A 23,952-nucleotide genomic window follows, 5' to 3' on the forward strand; every position below is an offset into this window, starting at 1 on the left:
TTTATACATATATATATACACACACACACACACACACATTTTCAGAACCGCTTGTCCCTTACGGGGTCACGGGGAACCGGAGCCTACCCGGCAACACAGGGCGTAAGGCCGGAGGGGGAAGGGGACACACCCAGGACGGGACGCCAGTCCGCCGCAAGGCACCCCAAGCGGGACTTGAACCCCAGACCCACCGAAGAGCAGGACTGCGGTCCAACCCACTGCGCCACCGCACCCCCTATATATATATATATTTAATCTTGTATTGGCCCACTCCACTTTTATTATCTGTGTCTTATCACTGTCATTCTGTCTGTGCTGTGGAAGTTTCTGTCACCAAGATGAATTCCTTGTATGTGTCAACATACTTGGCAATAAAGCTCATTCATTCATTCATTCATTCATTCATTCATTCATGTCCAAACATTTAACTTTCTTTTGTAAGAGCAGTCATGTTTTAAAAAAAACTGTTTTGACTTACTTAATATTGACATGTTTATGATTTGTTTCTTTGCTTCTTTTTTTGGGTCTCCTTCCTAAAAGCTTGTTTGTGTTTGTTTTCTTGGCAGCTTCAGTAGCAACACTAGAAGAGACCGCCCTCTACACGGCTGAACGCTGTATTCACACTTTCCTGGGGCTCAGCTGGAACAGTAGGCCTACGTGTGTTCTGTTCGAGTGACCCACGTGTGCGAATACTGTACCAGGCACATGTTGTAAACTCCATGAAAGTGAACTGAATAAAGACAATCCCACATCAGTCTTCCTTTTGGATGCATTTTACTGATCTCTGTTGGCTGAGCAGGAATAGGTTTGCGCCAAAGAGAATTTTTTAAAGGTACATAAGTGAAGACAAAAAACTGTAACTCTGAAAACTCTAACTCCACCTTTCATAAGTACTGTACAAGGAAGACGAAACACAATATAACATTTATTCCACCAAATCATTAACAAAAATATCAGCGAGAAATAATGAATATTAGAAATGAACATCAGTTTAAGTTTTCACCCTCGTGTATGAGACTGTTTCATGTTATACCACTCACTTACCCTTCTTCAGACGGTCCACGCTGGAACCCATAAGGAGAACCAACATGAGCTTCCTCTGTCCCTCAGAAGTACCGAATCCCTTGAATCATCCTTGAAGGGTCTCAGAACATATCTCGTTTAGACCACCTTCTCTCCAGATCTCCTCACAGACCTATCATTTTCGATCACATCATGTGCCATGATCATCTCTGTACTTGCTAACTGGCTCAGTCCTATAGTAATGTTTACAGCAAAACAGGATTAATAAGAAAATCAAGCTGTGCTGTGATAATTGCATGTGTGTTTGTAAAGCTATTGTTTTTTTATGCACTTTTTTTGTATACCGTGATCTGTATGTTGCTTTGGAGAAGAGCCTGGAAAATGAATGAATGTCTATGTCTATTAAAGTAGACAATAGACAACAACAACAAAATATGTACAACACTTTTGTGGTCCAATTGGGTGTCTTAACTATTGTTTTTGCTGCTTTTGAGGTATTTGACCTGGCTTATCTTTTGGGGTAACTTTTTCTACACACACATCATTTTTGTGCTGTCAGACCCTTGTCTTTAACATACCGATAAGTCCACTGAAATTTACTGGACTGTAAAGTAATTACATTTAAAGCTCAACTTAATGCTTCAACATCCTCTATTTTCAGTGCGCTGAGAAGGGGAAAGTCGCCCCATAATGTACTACCCCCTGTGTTGCCTTCCGCCACAATGCCGCACTCAGTGTGGGGGTGCTCAACATGGTATGATGCAGGGCTGGAGGGCTCTTCTGCTAAGAGGGGCTGCGTGGACTCAGAGCGCAGATAAGCAGGTGGCAGGACATGCGTCTGACTCCGGTAAGGGCTGTTGAAGACCACTGTGACATAAGGGATGGAGTCACTCAACGGCCTGTTGCCACCTGGACTTGGGGGTGGAGAGCAGCTGCTGATGGGACCTGTCAGCTTGCTACTATCATTTCCTTGAACACCCATCATCTCCGGCTTCTTTTCTGGCATTTCAAGGAGGCTGAGCCTTGAAAGGTTCAAAGGTGTTGGGTCCTGTATGTCCTGGTAGTGATGGTTGTCCTTCAAATAAACAGACATGTCCCATGAATAAAACTGTCTGTTCTGACTTACTTAACTGACAGCACTGCTCTTAAACACTCTCAGTTATGGATTCATGGTATCACTCAGAAAACTGACTGACTTTGAAACTGCAACATGTTATAAGACAGACCTGTGCATCCTAGATATTTTAAAATTGAAATCCCCCCTCTTATTCATAAAATGACTAGAAGAGTAATTCAATTAAAAAAATAAATACATATGCTTCACTGAGAAACATATATATACACACATTTGCTGAAGCTGCTTGTCTCAAGAGGGGTCGGACTGAGCCGGAGCCTAGCCCGGCAACACAGGGCGTGGGGCTGTAGGGGGAGGGGACACACGCAGGATGGGATGCCAGTAAGCCACAAGGCACCCCAAGCGGGACTTGAGCCCCAGACCTGCGAGAAAGCAGGATGGCCCACACCGGCTGCACCACTGTGCCCCCCCCATACATATATACACACACACACACACACACATTCTAAACCGCTTGTCCCATACGGGGTCGCGGGGAACCAGAGCCTAACCCGGCAACTCAGGGCGTAGGGCTGGGGGGGGAGGGGGACACGCCCAGGACGGGATGCCAGTCCGTTGCAAGGCACCCGAAGCGGGACTCGAACCCCAGACAGGACCCAGTCCAACCCACTGTGCCACCACACCCCCCCATATACATATATATATATATATAAACACAATTTCATATAATGTAATAACCTACATAATGACTTGCAGAATCTTAGAAGTACCTTAAGTGTGTTGGTTTCCTTCCAGTTCCTAATGCTGCTGTTGGCAGGATCTGGGACCATTGGCCAAAATCGCATCTTTATCCTTCATGGAAGCAGAAAGCATTTGTGTCAGTGTTTTTGCACAGCACATGAAAATGTTAATACAATATGAGCGATAAAATGGCCACCATCACTGTGATTTATATTCCCTGACCTTTTGCCGTTTGTGAAACAGATAAATGCACTGAGGGAAAAGGGCAACAGAAGCCCAGTGAAGACCATCACCACAATGAACATGACACTCCAGATATCTGAAAACAGCAGAGAGCAATACATTTTATTACACCTCGAAAGTACATCAGCCTGTACAATAGTACATCACGGCCTAATCCCATGATCAGTTGTCCGGATAAAATTATACAAACCTGTTGGGTCAGTTTTTAAGGTCACAATAGTTCCATTCAAACTCCCACCGCCAGTGTTCACTTGGAGGAGGGCTTTGTACATTGAGAAAGGCATCAAATCTTTTAGGATAACCTGCCTTTCTGTTGGTGTGATGCTTACACCTGAAAGAGAAAGAAAATTGTCACACACCCCTTGTGCAGGAGATCCCTTTAGCTCACTTCTGCAGCCCTGGCAGACTGGCTCATGCCCTCAGGTACCTTCTACTTTGTTCTCTGCATTCCAGTAGTAGACTGTGTAGCTCTGGATGATCCCGTTTCTCTGATCCGGTGGAATTTCATCCCAGGTGAGTTTAACATGCGTGTACCCAACTTCCTCCACCTGCAGCAGAGGGGCTGCGGATGGGGCTGTCGTCGAAAGGGTGTGAGAAGCATCAGAATGCAAACTAGTCTCAGTTTCTATGGCAACATTCTGGTTCTTGCTCATGGAACACTTCCAGTGTAATGACCAAAAAATTATTATTATCATTATTATTATTTTGGTTTTTTGCTTCAAGTCCCTAGTTCAGGTTTTCACTTGATTACAGTGAAACCTTCATGATCCTTTTCCAGCTTCCCTGCCACTGTTCCAAAATATAAAACGCAATAAACGCCGTATGTTTTTGGATGAAATACAGAAGAGATGCCATTCAGGACGATGGCATCTAGATGTTTGTGTGCTTCGTGGGGCACAGCAGAGTGCGATGTCCACAGATCGCCAGTAGAAGGCAGAATTGTCTTAACATCGAGCGAGTCTTTGCACCACAGGAACGGAAGTCAAAAAAAGTCAGCGACTTTGTTACCATATACAGCAAGCTCCCTTCTTCTTGGCACAAAGTAGAGTCATAAGAAGTATGTTCCTTTTCCAGCCAAAACTTGCCTTTCTGCTTTGAGCAGCCTTCAACTGTTTGTGGAAGACCGACACCATTCTGGTACATGGAATACACTGAGATCCTGTAGGGAGTGTATGGCTCGATAGCCCCTGCGCCACAACAAATACAAGTCAAGGAGAGAATAAGGTCTGTTAGAGTTCTTCCGTCCACTTCCCTCTGCTAGCCGTGAGCTATGAGCATTTTTGCGGACACATACCGGTGATGAGAAAGCTGGATTCATTTCTAGCTACTACATCAAATGAGATGTGATCTGTGTCACACAAAGAGCTCCATTCAACTGTATACCCAGTCAGAGCAGCAGCGCTTGGGCTCAACCATTGGACCAGGAGTCCATTGTCTCCACAGGGAGAGACACGGAGCTCAGACACTGGCTCCAGAGCTACAGAAAGGGACAAGAAGAGATGCAAGGGCTATAAAAGTGCATAAGGAGCACACACAGATGAGTAGGAAAATACAAACTGTACTGCAAGTGCAAAGCCCCAGAACTTGACCCATGTCTTTCTCTCTCTCTCTCTCTCTCTCTCTCTCTCTTTCACACACACACACACACACACACACACACACACACACACACACACACACACACACACACACACCTACTAATATCTCCATGCAGGGTCATTCAGAAACACACACCTGGGGGCACGAAGGGTAGTGCTGCCACTTTACAGTCAAAGGGTCCAGATTCAAATACCATTCCTTCTATAGTACCCTTGAACAAGGTACTGATCCTAAATTGCTCCAGTGAAAATTGCCCAGCTGTTTAAATGGGTAAATGACTGCGAACAGCTTGACACCGTAAGTCGATTTAGAGAAAAGCGTCAGATAAATAAATACAATAAATGTAAATGAATGCCATCCAAGAAGAGACAAAGAACACAAACGCGTGCCGAACGTGGCGAGATTAAGAGCACTCTACCTGTGTCTTGGTATATGCGTACTATGGTAGGACTTGACTCCCCTGCCTTATTGCGGGCAGTGATGTACAACTTGCAGACACCCTTGGGGAGGAAGAAGGTACAGTGCTCTCTCAGCGTGTCACAGACAGCCCCACGTCTCCTTGTGTCCAAATGGCACCGCAGGAACACGTAGTATGATACGTTCCTGCTGTTGGCCTGAAACTGTTTTGATGGCTGCGAAAAGAAGAAAATAGAAGTAGGAGAGAAGCAGCAAGCAAGCAAAGAACTCTGTAATTGTGTCATTGGCAGCATATACTGTATTATATAAGTGTCTCATTACAAAAGTTTATTAGTGATGATGCCTTTCCTCCCTCATAACCTAAAGTGCTTCTTCGGCAAACACTGTATGCAGGTACTTTGTGACATGAAGAACATTCTGTACACCAACAACCGTCCTAAATAGTTTTAAAAACAGATCATCCCTCTCTTCATGATTAGGGTCCTGTTAGGAACCCCAGACATCCCTGTCTCAGAGTAAGAGAGTCATGTTAAGCCAGTCTCGTTGCCCACTTTACATTTAGTTGTTTATCTGATGCTTTTCTCCAAAGCGACTTCAAATGCCAGAGTTCTTCAACGGTTTACACGTTTATACAGTCAAATAGTCTTTGCTGCAGTAATTCATGGTAAGCACTCTGCTCAAGGGTGCTCCAGTGGGAGCAGGAGTTGGCTGGGGTCCTTTGGCTACAAACGCATTGGCTGCCACATTAACCACTGGGCCACTGGCTGCCTTACGAAGGCTTTTATGGAGGCACCGAGAAAGCGGCACCTGCAATAATCACCTTCCAGAACAGTTGCGCTACGCTTTGTGACTGCGTTGGATGCACAGACACCTTCAGCCACGTCACAAGTTGTCCGCTGGGAGCTGGAAGGACAGACAGGCGTTAGTGGCCCTGCGGCACGTACAGTAAGCGGAGGCAGTAGATGCAGTTCAAGAGGGTGGAGTCCCACCTTTCTCCAGTGTGTATCCGCTTCTGCTGTTGCTCCAGTCGCTCCAGGGGCCTGGTAGGTAGCGCACCCTGAGCTGGAAGTGATACTCTGTCCCGTGGAGGAGCCCACACTGCTCCACTTCCAGGGGTTCCAAGGTGTGCAGGCCATCTACGTGCTTCTGGAGAACAGAGACAGAGCCACCCAGTGGCAGTTACCAGCCAGAGCGCTGGAGGGCAAATCCCAGAGAATTTGTAAGGGTCCAGCAAGAGGGCTAACGTTCATTTTTGCCTTTTGCCTTTCAGTGCACGGCTTCTACTCCGTTACTAGTGTGTGGTGCCGCATGCTCCTATCTGAGATGGATGCAGCAGGCAGGCTCAGCGGTACGCACTACTGCCGAAGTCCACAGCTGGGTGTTCAGCGGAGCCCAACGCATCTCCACTGCCAAGTTGATCTTCACCCACGCCTGATTCTCAGAGAGCCTCCAACGCACTTTCAGGCAGCTGTACCGATTTGGCTCCGTCTGCACCTCCATCACCTCTGGGGGGTCAAACGAAGCTGGGGGATGGAACCATATGAGATGGACTGAATGGTCTTTAGCTGCCACAGAGGAACCACCATATTTTGGCATTCTTTGACCCCTCTGAGCCCAAAAGGACTTCAGAGCACTGGTTGTCTTGAGAAGAGTGCGCCAGGAATTTGAATTTCAAACCCTAAACATGAGAGTTGTCTGTTGAGGAAGAAGCTGAATTTATGATTATAAGGCCAAAAGTTCAAGCAAGAAGAAGCCTTGTATTTTATGCACAACCCAGAAATACCTACCTGGAATGCATATACATTTGTAAAAAAAAAAAAAAAAACATTATGGAGGAGGTGCAATAATATCAGTTTCTGAAGATATGAGCACATATTGCTTGTCATATGTATTCTAACAAATAAAGACTTTTAGTATGAAATATAACGTTTAATAGAGGTATCATTGTACCATGGTTTAATTGTGACAATCTGTACCACTACGTAATCGTAATGCATAAAATTCCATTAAAACGCTGTCGGTGTATCAAGGTGATAAAAAAGCCACTTTGTTAAGCATTTACTCACAGTCTTCTTATTTCAAAGCTGATTCATACTGTCTATAATTTTTTTTCAGTACAGTTATGGCATTTGTTTCATTCTCATCATGTAAAATAAACTGGGTTTAATTTTCATGCCATGTGAACTCTTGTCAGATTATAGGGCAGATTTTTGGTCATAATATTGGGTATGTGTAAAATTGTAATTATACTTCTCTTTACGTTTCCTTGGAAAGGTTTTGGATACCATTTATATTTGTATAAATGTTATTTATTAATGTTAGAGTAGCTTCACACACACACAGTCTGAAACTGCTTGTCCCAAGTGGGGTCGCAGCAAGTTGGAGCCTAACCCAGCAATACAGGGCCCAAGGCTGAAGCAGGAGGGGACACACCCAGGATGGGACGCCTGTCCATCGCAAGGCACCCTAAGTGGGACTGAAACCCCGGACCCACTAGAGAGCAGGCCTGGGCCAAACCTGCTGCACCACCACGCCCCCCTAGAATAGCTTTAGTATATGTAACATTCTTTCTATCCATGTAATTTAAATTTTACCCTCTATTACCATGTTGAGATCTATGAAAGAGATGGGCAGCTGTTCTTTGACTTCAGAACAAATATTTTTCTCTTTCTCTTTGCTTTAGCTGAGTTCAACAGAAATGATTAGATGTGTGGAAAAAGCAAAGCTGGTGATACTCATTGCGCTGTGCTTCCCCTAACGTGGCACAATGATATTCTTACTTGACACTTTCTAAGCCTGTCTGTCCATCCTATTTTGCAGACATTTTTGAAAATAAATTAATTATTCCTTTTCCATTATTTAAAGCAAAACTATACTCTTTTCTCAGTTCTTCGTTGTGTCATATCTTGAGTTGTGGTTTGCATATTAAAAGCATATAGAGAATGATGGGAGACATTTCTGAACACTGATCTCTTAGGCATTGCTTTTCTCGCAAACCCTTAAACTCAAAGCTCCATCTCTTATTTGTCTAATTTCTTCTCCCACTGTTCCCAAATTCATATTTCATGATAGTAAATGTGTAGGTACCATAATAACATGGAGGATAGAATTTAATTTGGACTTTCAGTTAGATATTGTTGAGAAACTGATCTGTGTGTTTCTTCTCAGAATGTTGTACATCATCTCATTCATTTTGAGATTGCTCAGTTTTTCTTTCACCTTACTATCATACATTTTATATGCAACTTGTAGATGATAACAGTTGCAAGAAAAGTTTGTGAACCCCTTGGAATTACTGGATTTCTGCGTTAATTGCTCATAAAGTGTGGTCAAATCTATCACAATAATATACAAACAGAATCCGCTCCAAATGATAATATGCAAAAAAATTGTACATCTTCTTGTCAGTACAGTTTAACTTTCCCGGTTCGGGCTGGAGAAATGAAGTTCAGACAATTCCAAGGTGAAACTTCAAATGGGGCGGCGTGTGTGACAACGGCATGCATTTGGCCCGATAGGTCTCAGTTTTGTCAACGTTATGCATTATGAATGTCCACCTTTACCTTCTATTTTTGCTCCTGCTGATTACTGGCAGTTTCCTCTCAGCTTTCAAAAAATTAGTGATGGCACTTTTGGCCACAGCTAAAAGGCTGTTTTGAAGGGTTGGATCAACTCAGTGATCACTCAGATGGCTATAGGGCTTAGTTTTTATTTATACATGTTGATATTAAATGTCTTAAATGTACACAAAGTGAGTCACCACTGCTGACTCTTGCATTGCGACTTTTAGGCTGTGTAACAAAGCTTAAGGGATTTGTTTTTCTTTCTTGGCCGACAGGTGGCACAGTAATTCGAGTTAATGGTTAGCCCTTGCAAAGGGAAGGCTCCAAGTCCGAGTTCCCAGTCCTGCTGTCTGCAGTATGGTTCATCAAGGTATTTTCTCTGAATTAGTCTCTTAAAAATTATCCATCTGTATAAATGGTAATAGGTTTGTACACTAAGCTATTCTCTAACACTGTAAATTTTCTTTGGAGAAAGGTGTCAACTAAAAAAATAAGTAAAAGAGCTCAGTTAACTTAAATGTAGTGATTTTTTTGTCCTTTTGGAAAATGAAATGAGTGAATGGATGGAGAAAATCAAGTCCTGCTGGACACATTTGTACCGTTCTCCATTGGGACCAGTTCCAGCTCTTGTGACGATGCCTGACCCAGGGCATTTGTGGCTGACACAGATATTTGCATCTTGCTGAGAAGAGAGAAGTCCGCACGTGGAACGGCGTATTTGTGCACCCCATTCGACACGGGGTAGCTTTTGCTCTCTGTCTTGGGGTTCCTATGAAAGACAAACATCTTTGGTTATCAACACAAACACATTAACACCATTTTATGAGTGCTTCCTGTATGATGCAATTAATGAATGACTCGAATGTCTGATGCAAGGAAGCCTTCCCAGAAGAGCAGAGGGGTAAGGGGTGGAGACAGTTACCATATTTTAGTGTGGAGTGTGTAGGCTGTTTGCAGATGGGTCTCGACCCCAGGGTCCCACTGACACAGAAGCGTGTATGGTTTGGTAAGGTTGGTCAGGCAGCTCAGGTCCTGTGGTGTCGATGGGGGGTCTGCGGAATCAGTGCTCACAGTTTTGTCATCAGGAAGGCATAGGGCTTCACTGCAATGCAACCACTTTCTAGTTAGTTTCCTCAAACCAGTGATCCCACTGATCAAGCACCAGCACCAGTATTTGGGCAAACCGGTCAACAGTTAAAAAGTTATCCATCAAATAACACAAGCCAAGAAAAGCCCTAAACCTGGCACGCTAAACCACAATCAGGTAAGAAGATACGTAATTATTAGAGCACTGGTGAAAAGTGTGAGGACACTTCTCCAGAAAACTGTTTCTTTCCCCAAAAGAGTTTTGAACTGGCGATCAGCCGACACGTTATCTCACGTCTTCTGCAGCAATTCCCAGAGATACAGCACACTTGTGGCTTGTCTTGCCTTCACCTTTCTTTCTACTTTGTGCCACAGGTATTGCCCAGGTTGCCCAGGTTTACTCACACTTTTCACAGGTATAGTATTATTGTCATTAACCTAATTTCATTAACTGCTAATGAAACTACCCTCCCTCATCTGTAAGAAAAGGTTGATGGAAAAAATGTTGTAAATGAGTTAAGATGGATAAAATTAATAATGCCATAATTATTATCTAAAATTATTCTTCTTGTTCACCTGCCTTTTAATAATATGATTCAGCACTTACATCCTGCTTTGATCTCCACACCATTCACGATCTGGCATAGAGTATCAGCACAGACACAACATGTCAGATGTGCTCTTGTTTCCTGGATGCTGGAGATGAGCACACTGGAAAGCAGGCCAGTCTCATTGGCTGAAATGTTCCCAGTGAGGACTTGTTGGTTAAGGTGCCACTCTACTGTGAGGTCTGGCACCTGGGACAAGGGGCAGTCGGCCAGAAGGAAGCAGGAAGCGGAGAGGGAGGACCCCAGAGGCACCGTGGATGTTGGAACCCATATCTGAGCGCACGGTGACAACCATACAGCTGTTGGTCCGAGGCAGAGGAAGGACAATATGACGTCAATTTCAAACTCTCATCACATGGAATGTAAGATACAACAGAGCATATTTCTCCTTCAAGAATGAGATTAACTAAAGTCTTTGACAGTATGTAAAATGTATCCAGAAGGAACAGGTACTGGTCCCATTTAGACCCTGCTACTGAACCTGTGTACAACGGGTTAACTTGAACCATTTTAGGGTGAACAAAAGCATTGTCAAGTTTAAATGTCAAGCTAAAATGCAGTGCTGTTTGAATTCTCGGTTCATTTGCAGTCAACAGCACTGCTCCTGCTCCTACAAGTTGGAGAAATGGGTGCATGAGACAGGAGAACATCAGATTCAGTGCGGGAGCCTTAATTTTATTCTTCCCCAACTCCTAAAGAATGGGAGTTGTCTTTTCAACTACTTCCTTTTTTGCACGAAAGAGAATTAAAAAAAAAAAACTCAAATACCCCATTTTAAAAGGCATTCTATTCCATACTGTGAACAGAAGATGAGTTTTGCAGATAGAAAGAAGGACCTAACATTGAGCTTTCTGATTGTCCCCTGCTGATATGATATGAATCCATAATCAGAACAGGACACCCCCACTCAGATTCCATGTTACCTGCGAGCCGCAGATTCCTTTTCCATTATACTCTCTGTTCTGCCAGTTGCATGGTATAGATCATCTGATCCAACTATGACTTTTCGACTGTTATTGCCTGTTGTTACAATTTATTTAAATTTTTTTTCAAAAGTGTTTTACACTGCTGTGATTACTGCCCACATTTTTATTTAACAATAAGAAAAAACCTTTTATCTCTTTGTCAGTAGTAGAACAGAGGACAGTGAAAGAGCGCCAGCAGAAACATCGCCCCAGGGTTCTACATTTCAAAAAAAACCATCCAGTGACAATACGTTTTCTTTCTGCTCCCTAAAGGTCCATTTGGTTAAGTGTTTTCCCCCCTGCATGGCACGAGATCTAATGCTAATGTAATTTTTTAAGTGGTGAAGCTATGAGGTTCTTATTGGTCCCCAAACCCCAAGCACCTGAGTCTGGCTGCTCTATTATAACTCATATCACATGTTAAGCATTACGTTTAGACTGGAAAAACAGAAATAGTCACGTAAACAGTGGACGGATTGAGAAACACAACGCCGGACTTTCCTGAAGCATCATTTACACACACCAGTTTCAAAACCTGTGGCAGATGTTTCAAAATGTCAGCTTCATAACCTTGCTTTCACAGTTGTTAGCACGTGACCCTAGTTTTAAAATGATTTATTTATTTTCTTCCTTTATTCAGCGACTGACATTTTACACTAAAACTACTTACAATCTTGTTAATTTTTTCAGATAGATGTTTTATTGCTACAGTCATTTACAGTAGGTTAAATACCTGGCACAAAGAGTACAACAGCAAACCCTCTCCTGGGACTTAAACCAGCAACCTTCAGATGACAAGTGTCTGTCCTTGCCCACTGTGCCACTTCTCCAAGCTGTACTTACATTTTTCAGGGACAATTAGAAGAACAAACACCATCCCAGTTGCTCTGGCCAATACTGATGCCATTATGACAAGTTCTGCAAAGGAGAGCAAATGAAGAATGTTAGTAAGAAAAAACACTTGCAACATACTGTTAAATGTAATGATTTATCAATCTCTCGAACACAACAATTCTTACTTAATTGTGAATTATGGTTATTGTTTTTCAATCCATTATGTAAAAGTATTTTGGGATGTAAATATAACTACTTTTAAAACATGTTTAAAAATATAGGTAGCAGCTTTTATTTCAAGCCTTTTTTTGTGTTCATCACTGTTAGGTTCCAATTATAGTATCTTATCAACATTTTATCTTTCATTCACAACATAACTTGCAGGTCATACTTAATAAGTAAGTAACTTATATAAGAATGCCCCAAGACACCATCCATCTATCATCAGTAGTTGCTTCCCACAAGCAGGGTAACAGGAAGCCAGAGCCTTCCTGGCAATATTGGGTGCAATGCCCAGGGAGGGTACACCCTGGACAGCAGGCCAGTCTATCACATGTCACCAAACATAACTTGAACCCCAGACTCACCAAACACCAAGATACTGGGCAAACCCACTGCACCACCACAGCAGCTGACCCAAGATACCACTGTGTAATTTAAGCCTATGAAGTGGTGATACTTGACTGCATTCACTAAATTTCTTTTTTTTTAAACTTTTAAATGGAAAAATAATCAAAAATGGCATTCATACCGGGATATTTAATAAATTAATGTTTGTAGTATACTTTTCACAATATCCACTGTGCTTTTAAGTCACACATCAATGAATTGCAGGCCTGATTACATCAAGCCATTATTTATCATAGATGTTAGTTTGTGACGTGAGATGAACAATATTGTTCTTGATTCTGTTCATCTACATTTCATACTTCTCTTTATCTCAGTTGTTGCTTCCTGAACTGCAAATGTTCTTTCCGAAAATTCTAGAAAAAAATGTAACGATTTAGGATATAACAGTACTTTTACACCCGTCCTGGGTGTGTCCCCTCCCCCTCCGGCCTTACGCCCTGTGTTGCCGGGTAGGCTCCGGTTCCCCGCGACCCCGTATGGGACAGAAAGTGTGTGTGTGTGTGTGTGTAGTACTTTTACAATCCCTGTATGGAAATTCACACTCAGCAGCTCAAAATGACCCATAACAACAAACATGACATCACAACTAAGTGCAGTTATACTGACCAAAAGCAACAAAAGAAAGCAAAAAAAAAACATGTGTCTGGATGAAAGGATGTCAAAGAACACATTTCGTACAGCATTTGATTTCAGGTATAGGAAAGTCAGTCTAAGGCATGTTTTGCAGGTCACACTACTTACTATCACAGTCCAGATGCCTCTGTGATCCAGAATCAGAACCAGGAGCAGGACCAGGAACAGAGAGGCAGCACTCTCAGGTGGACAGGTTTTCAGCACTGGCAGCTCGGGAAGAGGAAGGCAGAGGTGACATGTGCTGTGGGGCAGTGTGTGTTCATGCCGTGCAGGAGATGTCAGCAAACAGTCAAACCACAGGCTTGTGAAACCCCTCGTCTTTCACTCAGTTTCGTGTACGACACGTCTTACAATCTTCCAAGTTTACATCTGCTTCCAAAAGTGTGTCTTCACAGGGCCATTTCAAGCATTGTGAAGTTGTGACTATTCTTCCGAACATTAACAACAATATTCATTTTCATCCCAGTTCAATAATGTTCGAAATGTAAGTAAATATGTTATTTATACTACAATGTTTTGTTTATTTCCCAGAGAATGAAACATGGTAGCTGTAACAGTCAAGTCATAATAGCCTTATTACACTTTTAAAAGGACAAAGTAAATTAAATCATTTTGAGGACAATACAGAAACAGCATGCATATAGATGACCCTGTAGGGCTTCCTTTGAAACACACTGATTTAAGAGTATGCTCTGTCATGGATAACTTCTTGATTAATTTAATTGAAAACCAGCATTTAATAGGTGCCTACTGATACTGCTTGGAAATGTTTGAGCAACATTTTTTCAGTGAGGGGGCAGACATAAGACTATGAGCAATAACTAGCAAAACACTTTGCTATACAATTCTGGAACTTCAACACAACTGTAGAAACTCTATGGACTCGAACATAAATTCGAGTTAAGTCAGCCATGTCAGAACTGATATGAAGGAAATCAGAAATGCCACCCCACACTCAAAAGACCCAAGTTTGAAACCAAACACCTACTGTTGTACACTTGACCGAGGTATTTACCCAGAACCGCTGCAGTGAAAATGACTCAACTGTATACATGGGCGTAAAATTACAAGCAGCTTAATAACTGAATTTGCGTCAGAGAAAAGCAATACAGTATAAACAAATTCAAATATAAGTTCTTAACAGTTTCAGTTTGTCTTTACCAGGAACCTATGACCACTGACTTGATGTTTAGCACACTCCAAATCTCAACCATTGAAGTTGTTTTTCGAAAGCCAACTTGAAGAGTCAAAACTGCAGGCAGGACTACAACATTCAGCCAGAGCTTTCAAAGGGTTAGGATTACTGGCCAAACAGCTCAGTCCTACATATTAATTCACACACACACACACACACACACACACACACACACACACACATTTTCAGAACCGCTTGTCCCTTACGGGGTCACGGGGAACCGGAGCCTACCCGGCAACACAGGGCGTAAGGCCAGAGGGGGAAGGGGACACACCCAGGACGGGACACCAGTCCACCGCAAGGCACCCCAAGCAGGACTTGAACCCCAGACCCACCGGAGAGCAGGACTGCAGTCCAACCCACTGCGCCACCGCACCCCGCACTCATATTAATTCATTTCAGTTCAATTCAATGTATTTTTATAGAGCTCTTCTCACACAGTGACACAGAGGGCTTTAACACAGGCATAAGGCATGTTAAACAAATACATCACATAGAGAAACAAAAAAGACAGTTGACTACTGACTATAATAATATAATACTTTTATAGAGCTAGAGGGTGTGGTAGTGCAGCGGTTTTGACTGGGTCCTGTTCTGTGGTGGGTCTGGGGTTTGAGTCCTGCTTGGGGTGCCTTATGATGGACTGGTGTCCCCTCCCCATCCAGTCTTGTGCCCTGTGTTGCTGGGTTAGACTCTGGTTTGCTGTGACTCTGCTTGAGACAAGTGGTTTCAGACTGAGCGTGTCTTTTATAGAGCTATAAGTATGTCTACTGGCCGTGGAGGAAAGGAACAAAGACTCCCATTTGAAAATCAAGAGAGAAAAAACCTCTTTAGGATCCTGGACATTCTAGATTAAGATGAAATTGCTCCACCCTACCTTTATCAGATTATTGATTCTTGTATCCTAGGATGACATCTTTGTTCATTGGATGTAGGTTACCTTAAAGTATCTGTGATTAATAAAATCATAGTAGGAGGATGTGTCTTTAGCTATAGAGCACCTAAACTGTGGAATAGTCTACCAGTTACTGTCAGAAATGTTCCGCTAGTCTCAGCCTTTAAATCCAGACTAAAGACTTACATGTTCACTCAGACATATCACTAACAAATGTTGTTCCGCTTGTCCCTGTTTCTGTTTTTCTCCTCCTATTACACTGTATAATTTCCTTAAGTTATAAATTACTAACAATTTATTCTTGCATTGTTTCCCTATAATAAGACCTGAGGAGGCCGGCCGGCAGTTACAGATGCATCCCATGCTGACTGAAGTTGATGACAAACCACCATGATGGACGAGACGTACCTTGGAGAACTGAGAATTCAAGCTACCATACAGCAACAATGCCATTATTAATTGTAAACTGACTTAGAAGTCTTGTTTAATTTAGGATGCCGGGGGTTGGGGCTAGCCTGTGGCACTTGGGCCTTCAGAGGTTTTTTCTCCCTTAACTTTCAGTTGGGAGTTTTTCTGTTCCTTTCCTCGGTGGCCAGTAGGCATACTGATAGCTTTAATAAATGCATTGATGATGTATTACACTAGTCTGTAGTCAACTGTCTTCTTTGCTGTATTGTTGAGAAGAGTGCTCTGTGAGAATAAATTGAAGTGAAGTGAATTTAATCAAACTGTGGTCTTTCCTTGTTCATAAATTCCAGATAAATCCTAAAAGCAGGGTATGTTGCTACAGGAGAAACATGGTTATTTTGGAATCATAAACAAGCACAGAAAAACAGACCCTGAAGTTTCCACCTATACAGTGCTTATTGGTGACTTATATAAAGGGCGTATCCATCCGCCTTTTGAAATCATTCCTTGTGACAAAGAGCTAATTGCCTGCAGATGCAAAATGTGCTCTACTGCCTTTAAAAGTCCTTTGGAAAGAAAGGGAAAATATTTTTATGGAATGTATTCATTTTTATGTCAATGTAAATGTTGCTCAAACAACACTGTGATTTAATGTCCTGGGAAACACAATTATTTAACCTGTCAGTGTGTTATTTTTCATTGATGGAGCTCTGTTCTGCTCATTGCTTCTACTCTCCAGTAAGCACATATTCACCGTAAACACAATATTATCATAACAATTACATTTACCTGATTGCTAAAAGAAAAAGACCCATTAACAGACCTAGAGAAGTAATACATCTTACTATGGAGCATGAAATTGAATTTTTTTTAGGGACTGGCACTGAATGAAGATTTCTAAGACACTGATGTTACTACATTAGTGCATCAGTCAAAGTTTCCAACTCTGGCGCCTTATGTCGGTCTGCTTATGTTCATACAATGAAAATTTGAAATGATTGTGTGAGTGTTTGTAAGTGGAGAACAGAAACAGGCTAATATACTGTAGATGCTGTCTAGTTACCACTCTCTTGGGTGCTTTTACTTTAAAACTGACATTTGGCAATGGGCCCTCATTCATGAGAAACATTTCCTTGTAACATAGGGTTAAGAACACTGAATCATAACCTAATGGTCACCTACTGATGTCCGAAGAGGGCCCCTGCTATTATGTTCTTGAGCACTTGACCTAAAATTTGTCTAGTGATATGTGGCAACATAATGAATAAAACAGCTGTTTCCTTTCAAAAAATGTGTTGGGTTGAGCATTCATTCATCCATTATCAATAACCACATTAACCACATGTCCAGTGCACTGTTCTGGAGCCCATGCTGGAAACAGCATGTTTGAGGCAAAGTGCACCCTGGATGGGTTCAGTTCAGCTCCAGTCCATCAGGTGCTCACATATACACATTATGGACAATTTGGAGTCACCAGATCACCTTAAACATAAACATGGAGAGAACATGTAAACTGTGCACAGGCAGAGCCAGACTCAAACCCAGATGCAAACCAAAAGGCACAAGCTGTGAGGTTCCAGTGCTATTCACTGCACCTCCTCGTACTCTTGGGCTAAGCAATGTAATATTTTTTGGAGCATGAGGTATCACTCTCTAGGTCAGTGAAATTCGACAGAAGCGTCAAAGAATTGTGCTTTTTGGCCTCTTGTACCACGTTATCACGGTTTCCCTGTTACGGTCACCATGCCAGATGTTGTGTCAAATGTCCTTCAGCACACCAAACTTGAAAGTTACGAAATTCTCCTTCAGTTATTTTGTGGTACACAGGGTACATAGAGATAAAGTGTCTATAAAATAGGAAGCTCCATGCTTAGATCAAAGATACTTTAAAGCCACATTAACCCTCACAGACACAGTCAAAATCTTTCTCCTGGCAAATGGCCTTGGATTAAAATCCAGATAAAGATGCTTTGCATCCGCGGAATTGCAGGATTAAAGCGTTATGTGGACATTAGGAATGGCAACATAGCATATCGTAGGAATGTCTCTGACCACTTCTTCATTTCCTTTCAACCCTCCCTCACCACTAACTCTTCGTCTCTTCCTGCACCCATTGTCACCTTTCACTACAATTTAAAATCTCTCTCACCTTCCTGCTTTGCCTCTGCTACTCTGGCCGCTCTCCCTTCTGCTCCACAATTCTAAGATCTATCTACAGATGATGCCACTAACACTTTTCTCTCTTCCCTATCTTCCACCCTTAACTCTCTCTGTCCTCTGTCTTCTAGACCAGCACGCCCCATTGCTACTCCATGGCTGTCTGATACGTTATGTGCTAATAGGACCAAACTGCGGGCGGCAGAGCGAAGATGGCGTAAATCCAAAACTCCATTGGACCTGGATGCTTACCAGTCACTCTTAGCTGCTTTTCAGTCTGCTGTTTCTTCAGCTAAAACCTCCTTATTCCACAACAAAATACAATCTGCATCCAAAAAAACCATACAGACTCTTTGCTACCTTCTCACCCTTTCTGTATCCCCGCCACCTCCTCCTTTCTCTTCTCTCACTGCTGAAGAGTTTGCTTTGTTTTTCAGAGACAAAGTCAAAGCGATCACTGATAAATTCTCACCATCAACCTGCGCGGTTCACGCTGGACCTCCCTGCAAAGCTATCCTCTTCAACTTCAAGCTGCTCTTTGAATCTGAAGTTGCTGACCTCCTGATATTGCGCAGAGCCACCACCTGCTCGCTTGATCCGATCCCATCATCACTCCTTCAGAACGTCTCCCCGCTCCCTCATCTGTTCTATCATCAACTCCTCACTCTCCTCTGACTGTTTCCCAGCTGCCTTCAAAACCGCTCTATTTTCACCTCTGTTAATAAAATCTTTCCTGGACCCCAATCTAGTTGAAAATTACAGACCAGTCTCTCTCCTGTCTTTCCTGTCCAAAACCCTTGAGCGGACAGCCTGTGATCAACTGTCCGATATCCTCACCTGGAACCATCTCCTTGATGGTTATCACTCTGGTTTCAAAGTTGGTCACTCCACTGAGACCGCCCTTCTGGCAGTATCTGACGCTCTCAAAGCTGCTAGAGCTGCCTCCCTCTCCTCGGTCCTCATCCTCCTCGATCTGTCTGCAGCATTCGACACTGTAAATCACCGGATTCTACTCTTCTCTCTTAACCAGCTTGGGATCAAAGGTGTGGCACTAAGATGGTTTGAGTCCTACCTCTCTGACAGATCCTATCAAGTGGTCTGGCGGAGCTCTTGTTCTTCTCCTCTGCCTCTCTCAACCGGTGTTCCGGAGGGCTTGGTATTGGGTCCTCTTCTTTTCTCCATCTACACCTCCTCCCTCGATCTGGCCATAGCCTCCCATGGATTCAAATACCACTGCCATGCTGATGATACCCAGCTCTTCCTCTCCTTTCCACCTGCTGTGTCAGACATCTCTGCATGCATTGCTGCCTGCCTGTCGGACATCTCTTCATGGATGTATGATCACCACCTCCAACTCAACCTCTCCAAAACAGAGATTCTTTACCTCCCAGTTGGCCTGTCCTCCTGTCATGACCTCTCAATCAAACTGGACAACTCACTCATTTTGCCTAGCTCCTTTGCTAAGAGTCTCGGAGTAACGATTGACGCAAGTCTGTCATTCTCTAAACATATCGAAGCCACAACCCAGTCCTGCAGATACATCCTGCATAATATTTGTAGGATCCGTCCCTACCTCACTACTGACTCCGCCCAACTACTTGTCCAGGCCATGGTGACTTCCCGTCTGGACTACTGCAACTCTCTCCTGTGTGGCCTTCCTGCTAATGCCATCAAACCTCTGCAGCTTCTACAGAATACTGCTGCACGAGTTGTGTTTGATTTGCCAAAGTGCTCTCATGTATCTCCTCTATTCATTTCTCTGTACTGGTTTCCTATAGCTGCCCAAATCAAATTCAAAACCCTGGTTACTGTGTACAAATGCATCAATAGAACTGCTCCTGGCTATTTACAGGACTTGAACAATCGGTACACCCCAGCCAGGGCCCTTCGCTCATCTACTTCTGCTTGCTTGGTGGTCCCGCGCATGAAAGGCAAAGCTCGGAGGTTCTTGGTTCTGGGTCCGTTGTGGTGGAATGACCTTTCCCTGTCACTCAGAACTGCGGAAACTCTGTCTGTTTTCAAGAAGGGTCTGAAAGCCCACCTTTTCCAGATCCACCTCGTCCAAGATCTCTCCAGCTCATCTACGGTGTAACTTTTCATGCATCGTAACTCCAGAAGCACCCCCAGATACAACCTTTATTCAGCCATTACTCTGGTATTGTACTGCTCATTTGTCTATCTTATAATATTTCATTAAAAAAAAAAAAGAAATTGGTCTGGGTATCAGGATTTGTCTATCCTGTGTCTTATGCACCTACTTGAACCTCGGTGCAGCAAGTGGTAGGGAACAAACTAGGTTTACTTGAGACTTACATGTCTGCAGCTATGTCTCCTTCTCTCAATGTAATGCATAAATTGTACTTTTACTGAGATGTACGTCGCTTTGGACAAAAGTATCTCTTAAATGAATAAATGTAAATATAAATTAATGCACTAGGAGCATGGAACAGATCTTTCCATGCATTTGGAGCAAACTATCAGTTTATTCTAAGTGTCTGAGGGGATTTATTGCTTTCGAGTCTGTTCTCAGAGTGAGTATTGCTTTTGGAAAGCAGCCTGAGCTGCAACAATATCACCACAAACTCTTTAACTGGTGCCACCAATAGCCTATCTATCATTTTTCACAGAGTGGTTAAGAGTTTCTCGCACTCCCTTCCTCCCTCTCCCATCTGGAAGATTACAACACATCCTGTATGGAGCAATTCTTCCTTACAGAAACACAGACGAGTTCTCTTACACACCCTGCCCCACACAGGGCTTCTGGTCTCACCAGTTTATCTGACCTGTAGTGACACTGAGCATATACATGTCAGCAGCACGTGTACAGCGAGGAATCACAAAAAAATTTTAGTGCTTTTTTTTGGTCTAATGTCATGCTGCTTGTTATGTTTTCTCAACCAATTAGTGGGTTTTTTAGAAAACAAAAGGGGTTTTTTAGAAAAGCAGAAGGAAAACTTGCTTCTACATTCTGTTTCAGAAGGTTTGCAGTGAGAATCCACGTCCTGAATAGTTGTGAGTCACACAGCATATAGCTATGGGGTCTGATGCAATGTGGAGAACCAGGTGTCACTGCAAGGAAAAACTAGTAAATCAAGAAAGCAAGATGCATGTTTTTAGTCTTGCACATTTATAAGAGGCAGGCAAAGCTTTTATCCAACAACTTTGGTTTTCTATGGGTCAATTTAAATGTTAAAAATAAAGTGAAGCAGAAAGATTTAGGAAAACTGTTTTCTTGTTTTTGTTTCATTCATGCATCCACTGCTCCTGCCATGAACGTACCCCACTCGATTTTTCACATTTAAAAAAAAAACAGCAGAACTTCTGCTCTCAGGGACTGAATTTAGGCATGATTTAGTTAACACTAGTGCTCCTTTTTCCTCTCTCATAATTTGCTTTACTGTTATTCTCTCTTTATATTATTTTATTATGTTTTCTTGTTTGACGTTCTATAACTTTCTTTTCAATTTAAAGCACGTTGCAAAGTTGTTTAGAAGGAAATTGTATAAAATAATAATAATAAAAATAATAAAAATAGTCAAAGTTCACATTTTATTTGTCACATACACAACCAAATTTAGTACGATGTGCAGTGAAATGCTTTTCGGACTGTCCGTAATACAGACTAATAGTAGAGATGATATAAATAAGGAAATACAAATAAAGTAGAAATTAAAAACACACTACAGAAACATAAAGAATATATAATGATGAAAAACAGGATAAAATAAATAAAGTAAGATGAAATGTAGTGGTAAAATAAAAATATATAGCTGTGTAAAAATGTGGAATAACAGACATATAACAAAGATGTATTAGAAATAACGGGGTGCGGTGGCGCAGTGGGTTGGCCTACAGTCCTGCTCTCCGGGGGGTCTGGGGTTCGAGTCCCGCTTGGGGTGCCTTGTGACGGACTGGTGTCCCGTCCTGGGTGTGTCCCCTCCCCCTCCGGCCTTATGCCCTGTGTTGCCGGGTAGGCTCCGGTTCCCTATGACCCCATATGGGACAAGCAGTTCTGGAAGTGTGTGTATTAGAAATACACAGCAAAACGGAATGTATCCGAGGAGAAAAATGCAATACGGATGTGGAGTCCAATATTAACGGTTAAATAAAACAGTGCAATGTAAGTCATAATCATCATTATTAATACAAATAAACCAAGAAACAGCACTTTTGATAAGTGTCAGGATGAGAGTGGAAACCTGCACAAAGATTGTGAAGTCACGTAAAAACACTGTTGATATGGGACCGAAAAAAGAAATGTTAGAGAAAATATGTTAAAGAGCTCCAAGCAAACAAGGTACCCCAACACAGTTTTCACACTGGGCCTGTTACCATGGGCAGTACAGGAAAGATGGTTACCATGGAAGGTGGTCTGAGTAGCAGCTGCGCTCACCTTCTTCAGGGTTCCTCATCACACCGTGTGACTCAAATAACTTCATGAAGATATAATTCCGGAACCACACGTCAAGGTGCTCTCGCTTAACATGATGTAAAATTCACTCGAGGGGTTTCTCAGTGAACGTACACCACTCAACAAGGTGCAAGAAGAAGGAACTGATCATATTCTGGTTTGTTTCGTTTTCTGAACAATCTTGCAAGTTTGCAAGTGAAATGCATTGGCAGTGGTCTCTCTTCCTGACTGAAAGAGTGGCGCAATATACCAAGTTTCCAGAGACAGGAAGGGGAAGAAGAGTTGCTGGAGGGGAACATGCGCCCTGGTGTGTGCTTGTGGGTGTGTCTGGAGAGCTGGAGCAACAATCTGCGGAAAACTTACTTCATAGGGACCAACTGATCTGCCTTTCAACAGGACCTATTACAGCCATTAATGCTGGAAGCACCAGGCTCATACTTAATGAGTGTCTTCAGAGTATTTGCTGGCTTGTGTGTGTGTGTGTGCATACAGTGGAATTTGCTTGGCTTGAGGAAAGATAGAGCTGATCTAATTCTCAAAAGACCCATCTGTCTGACAGTATGGCGAAGCTGCTTCAGGCACATAGCAGGTGGGGAGCCAGGGGGTGGAACAGGTATAGCTGTGTATCTCCAGGCAGGTGTCCATCTGCACAGCCAGTCACACCTTGACAAGGAAACTGTGACAACTGTAAGACCCCTTGCATCCAAAGTGCACAACTAAATGAACAAACAAAGCCCAATGCATCCAGCAGCAGGTTTGTAAGACTCACCTTTTTTTGTGTGCAATTTGAACTGCACTGTACATTTACCCCGATCCTTGTGAATGTACAGTATATACTCTATGTGTGCTTGGGAGGGTTGCTTAAACAATGGAGGATTATCTATTTTCATGTTGGACTGCTGTCTTATCAATGTCATGTCATACACTGCAGGGTCATGCTTGGCTGAAATCCCCTACTCATGCTGAAGCCCTGAAGATGAGAGAAGGATTGGCTGAACAGACACACCGTCAGATGTAGGGCAACAATAGGTGAAGTGCTGCTGCTAAAAATAACCACAGACTATATAAAGGAGCACAGAGGTTTTAACCTTCCCTGGATTTCATTACCACGTAGGGCATAAAGAAGTCTTAAAGTCTTCATAATAGAACTAGTCATTCATATGATTGTTCACTTCACCTTGAACATGAGGACATCAAACACATGCTAAATAGTAAAATATTTCCATATCCACGCCATCAGCTTGCTGCAAAACATGGCCGAATACATCATTTTGAAGTCAGATATTGAAGTGAGAGTGAGACTGATGTGTCGGATTATGAAAATGATGATACGTCGCCTATCTACTAAGGCATGGTGATGGAGAGTTTTTGAATGAAGAATCTGGAAAAAAAAAGGGGCTGGAGGGGGTGATGAGGCACTAGAAGAAGCCAGATGCTAATTAAATACGCATTAGCTGATTATCATGTCA

At 42.7% G+C, this 23,952-nt stretch overlaps 1 protein-coding gene across 3 annotated transcripts; it reads right to left on the bottom strand.

Moving 5' to 3' along the window:
* Positions 1-774: 774 nt before the first annotated feature.
* On the bottom strand, positions 775-22,654 carry csf3r (colony stimulating factor 3 receptor). Of its 3 annotated transcripts, none has more exons than XM_018741371.2 (17): positions 22,466-22,654; positions 13,526-13,620; positions 12,164-12,238; positions 10,355-10,654; positions 9,584-9,713; positions 9,261-9,430; positions 6,455-6,621; positions 6,088-6,244; positions 5,919-6,001; positions 5,100-5,313; positions 4,377-4,559; positions 4,168-4,269; positions 3,510-3,656; positions 3,273-3,413; positions 3,062-3,158; positions 2,869-2,950; positions 775-2,098 (listed from the first exon to the last, which is right to left on the bottom strand). In XM_018741371.2, the coding sequence occupies exons 3-17, from the start codon at positions 12,225-12,227 to the stop codon at positions 1,652-1,654; spliced, it is 2,484 nt and encodes an 827-aa protein (XP_018596887.1). In that variant the 5' UTR covers positions 12,228-12,238; positions 13,526-13,620; positions 22,466-22,654; the 3' UTR covers positions 775-1,651. The 3 variants fall into 3 exon arrangements, with proteins under 3 accessions (XP_018596887.1, XP_018596885.1, XP_018596886.1); XM_018741369.2 differs by having other exon boundaries at positions 13,526-13,627; XM_018741370.2 differs by lacking the exon at positions 22,466-22,654 and having other exon boundaries at positions 13,526-13,891.
* Between the last annotated feature and the right edge of the window lie 1,298 nt (positions 22,655-23,952).

The sequence above is a fragment of the Scleropages formosus genome, chromosome 19 (genome assembly GCF_900964775.1).
Source record: "Scleropages formosus chromosome 19, fSclFor1.1, whole genome shotgun sequence".
NCBI lineage: Eukaryota > Metazoa > Chordata > Actinopteri > Osteoglossiformes > Osteoglossidae > Scleropages > Scleropages formosus.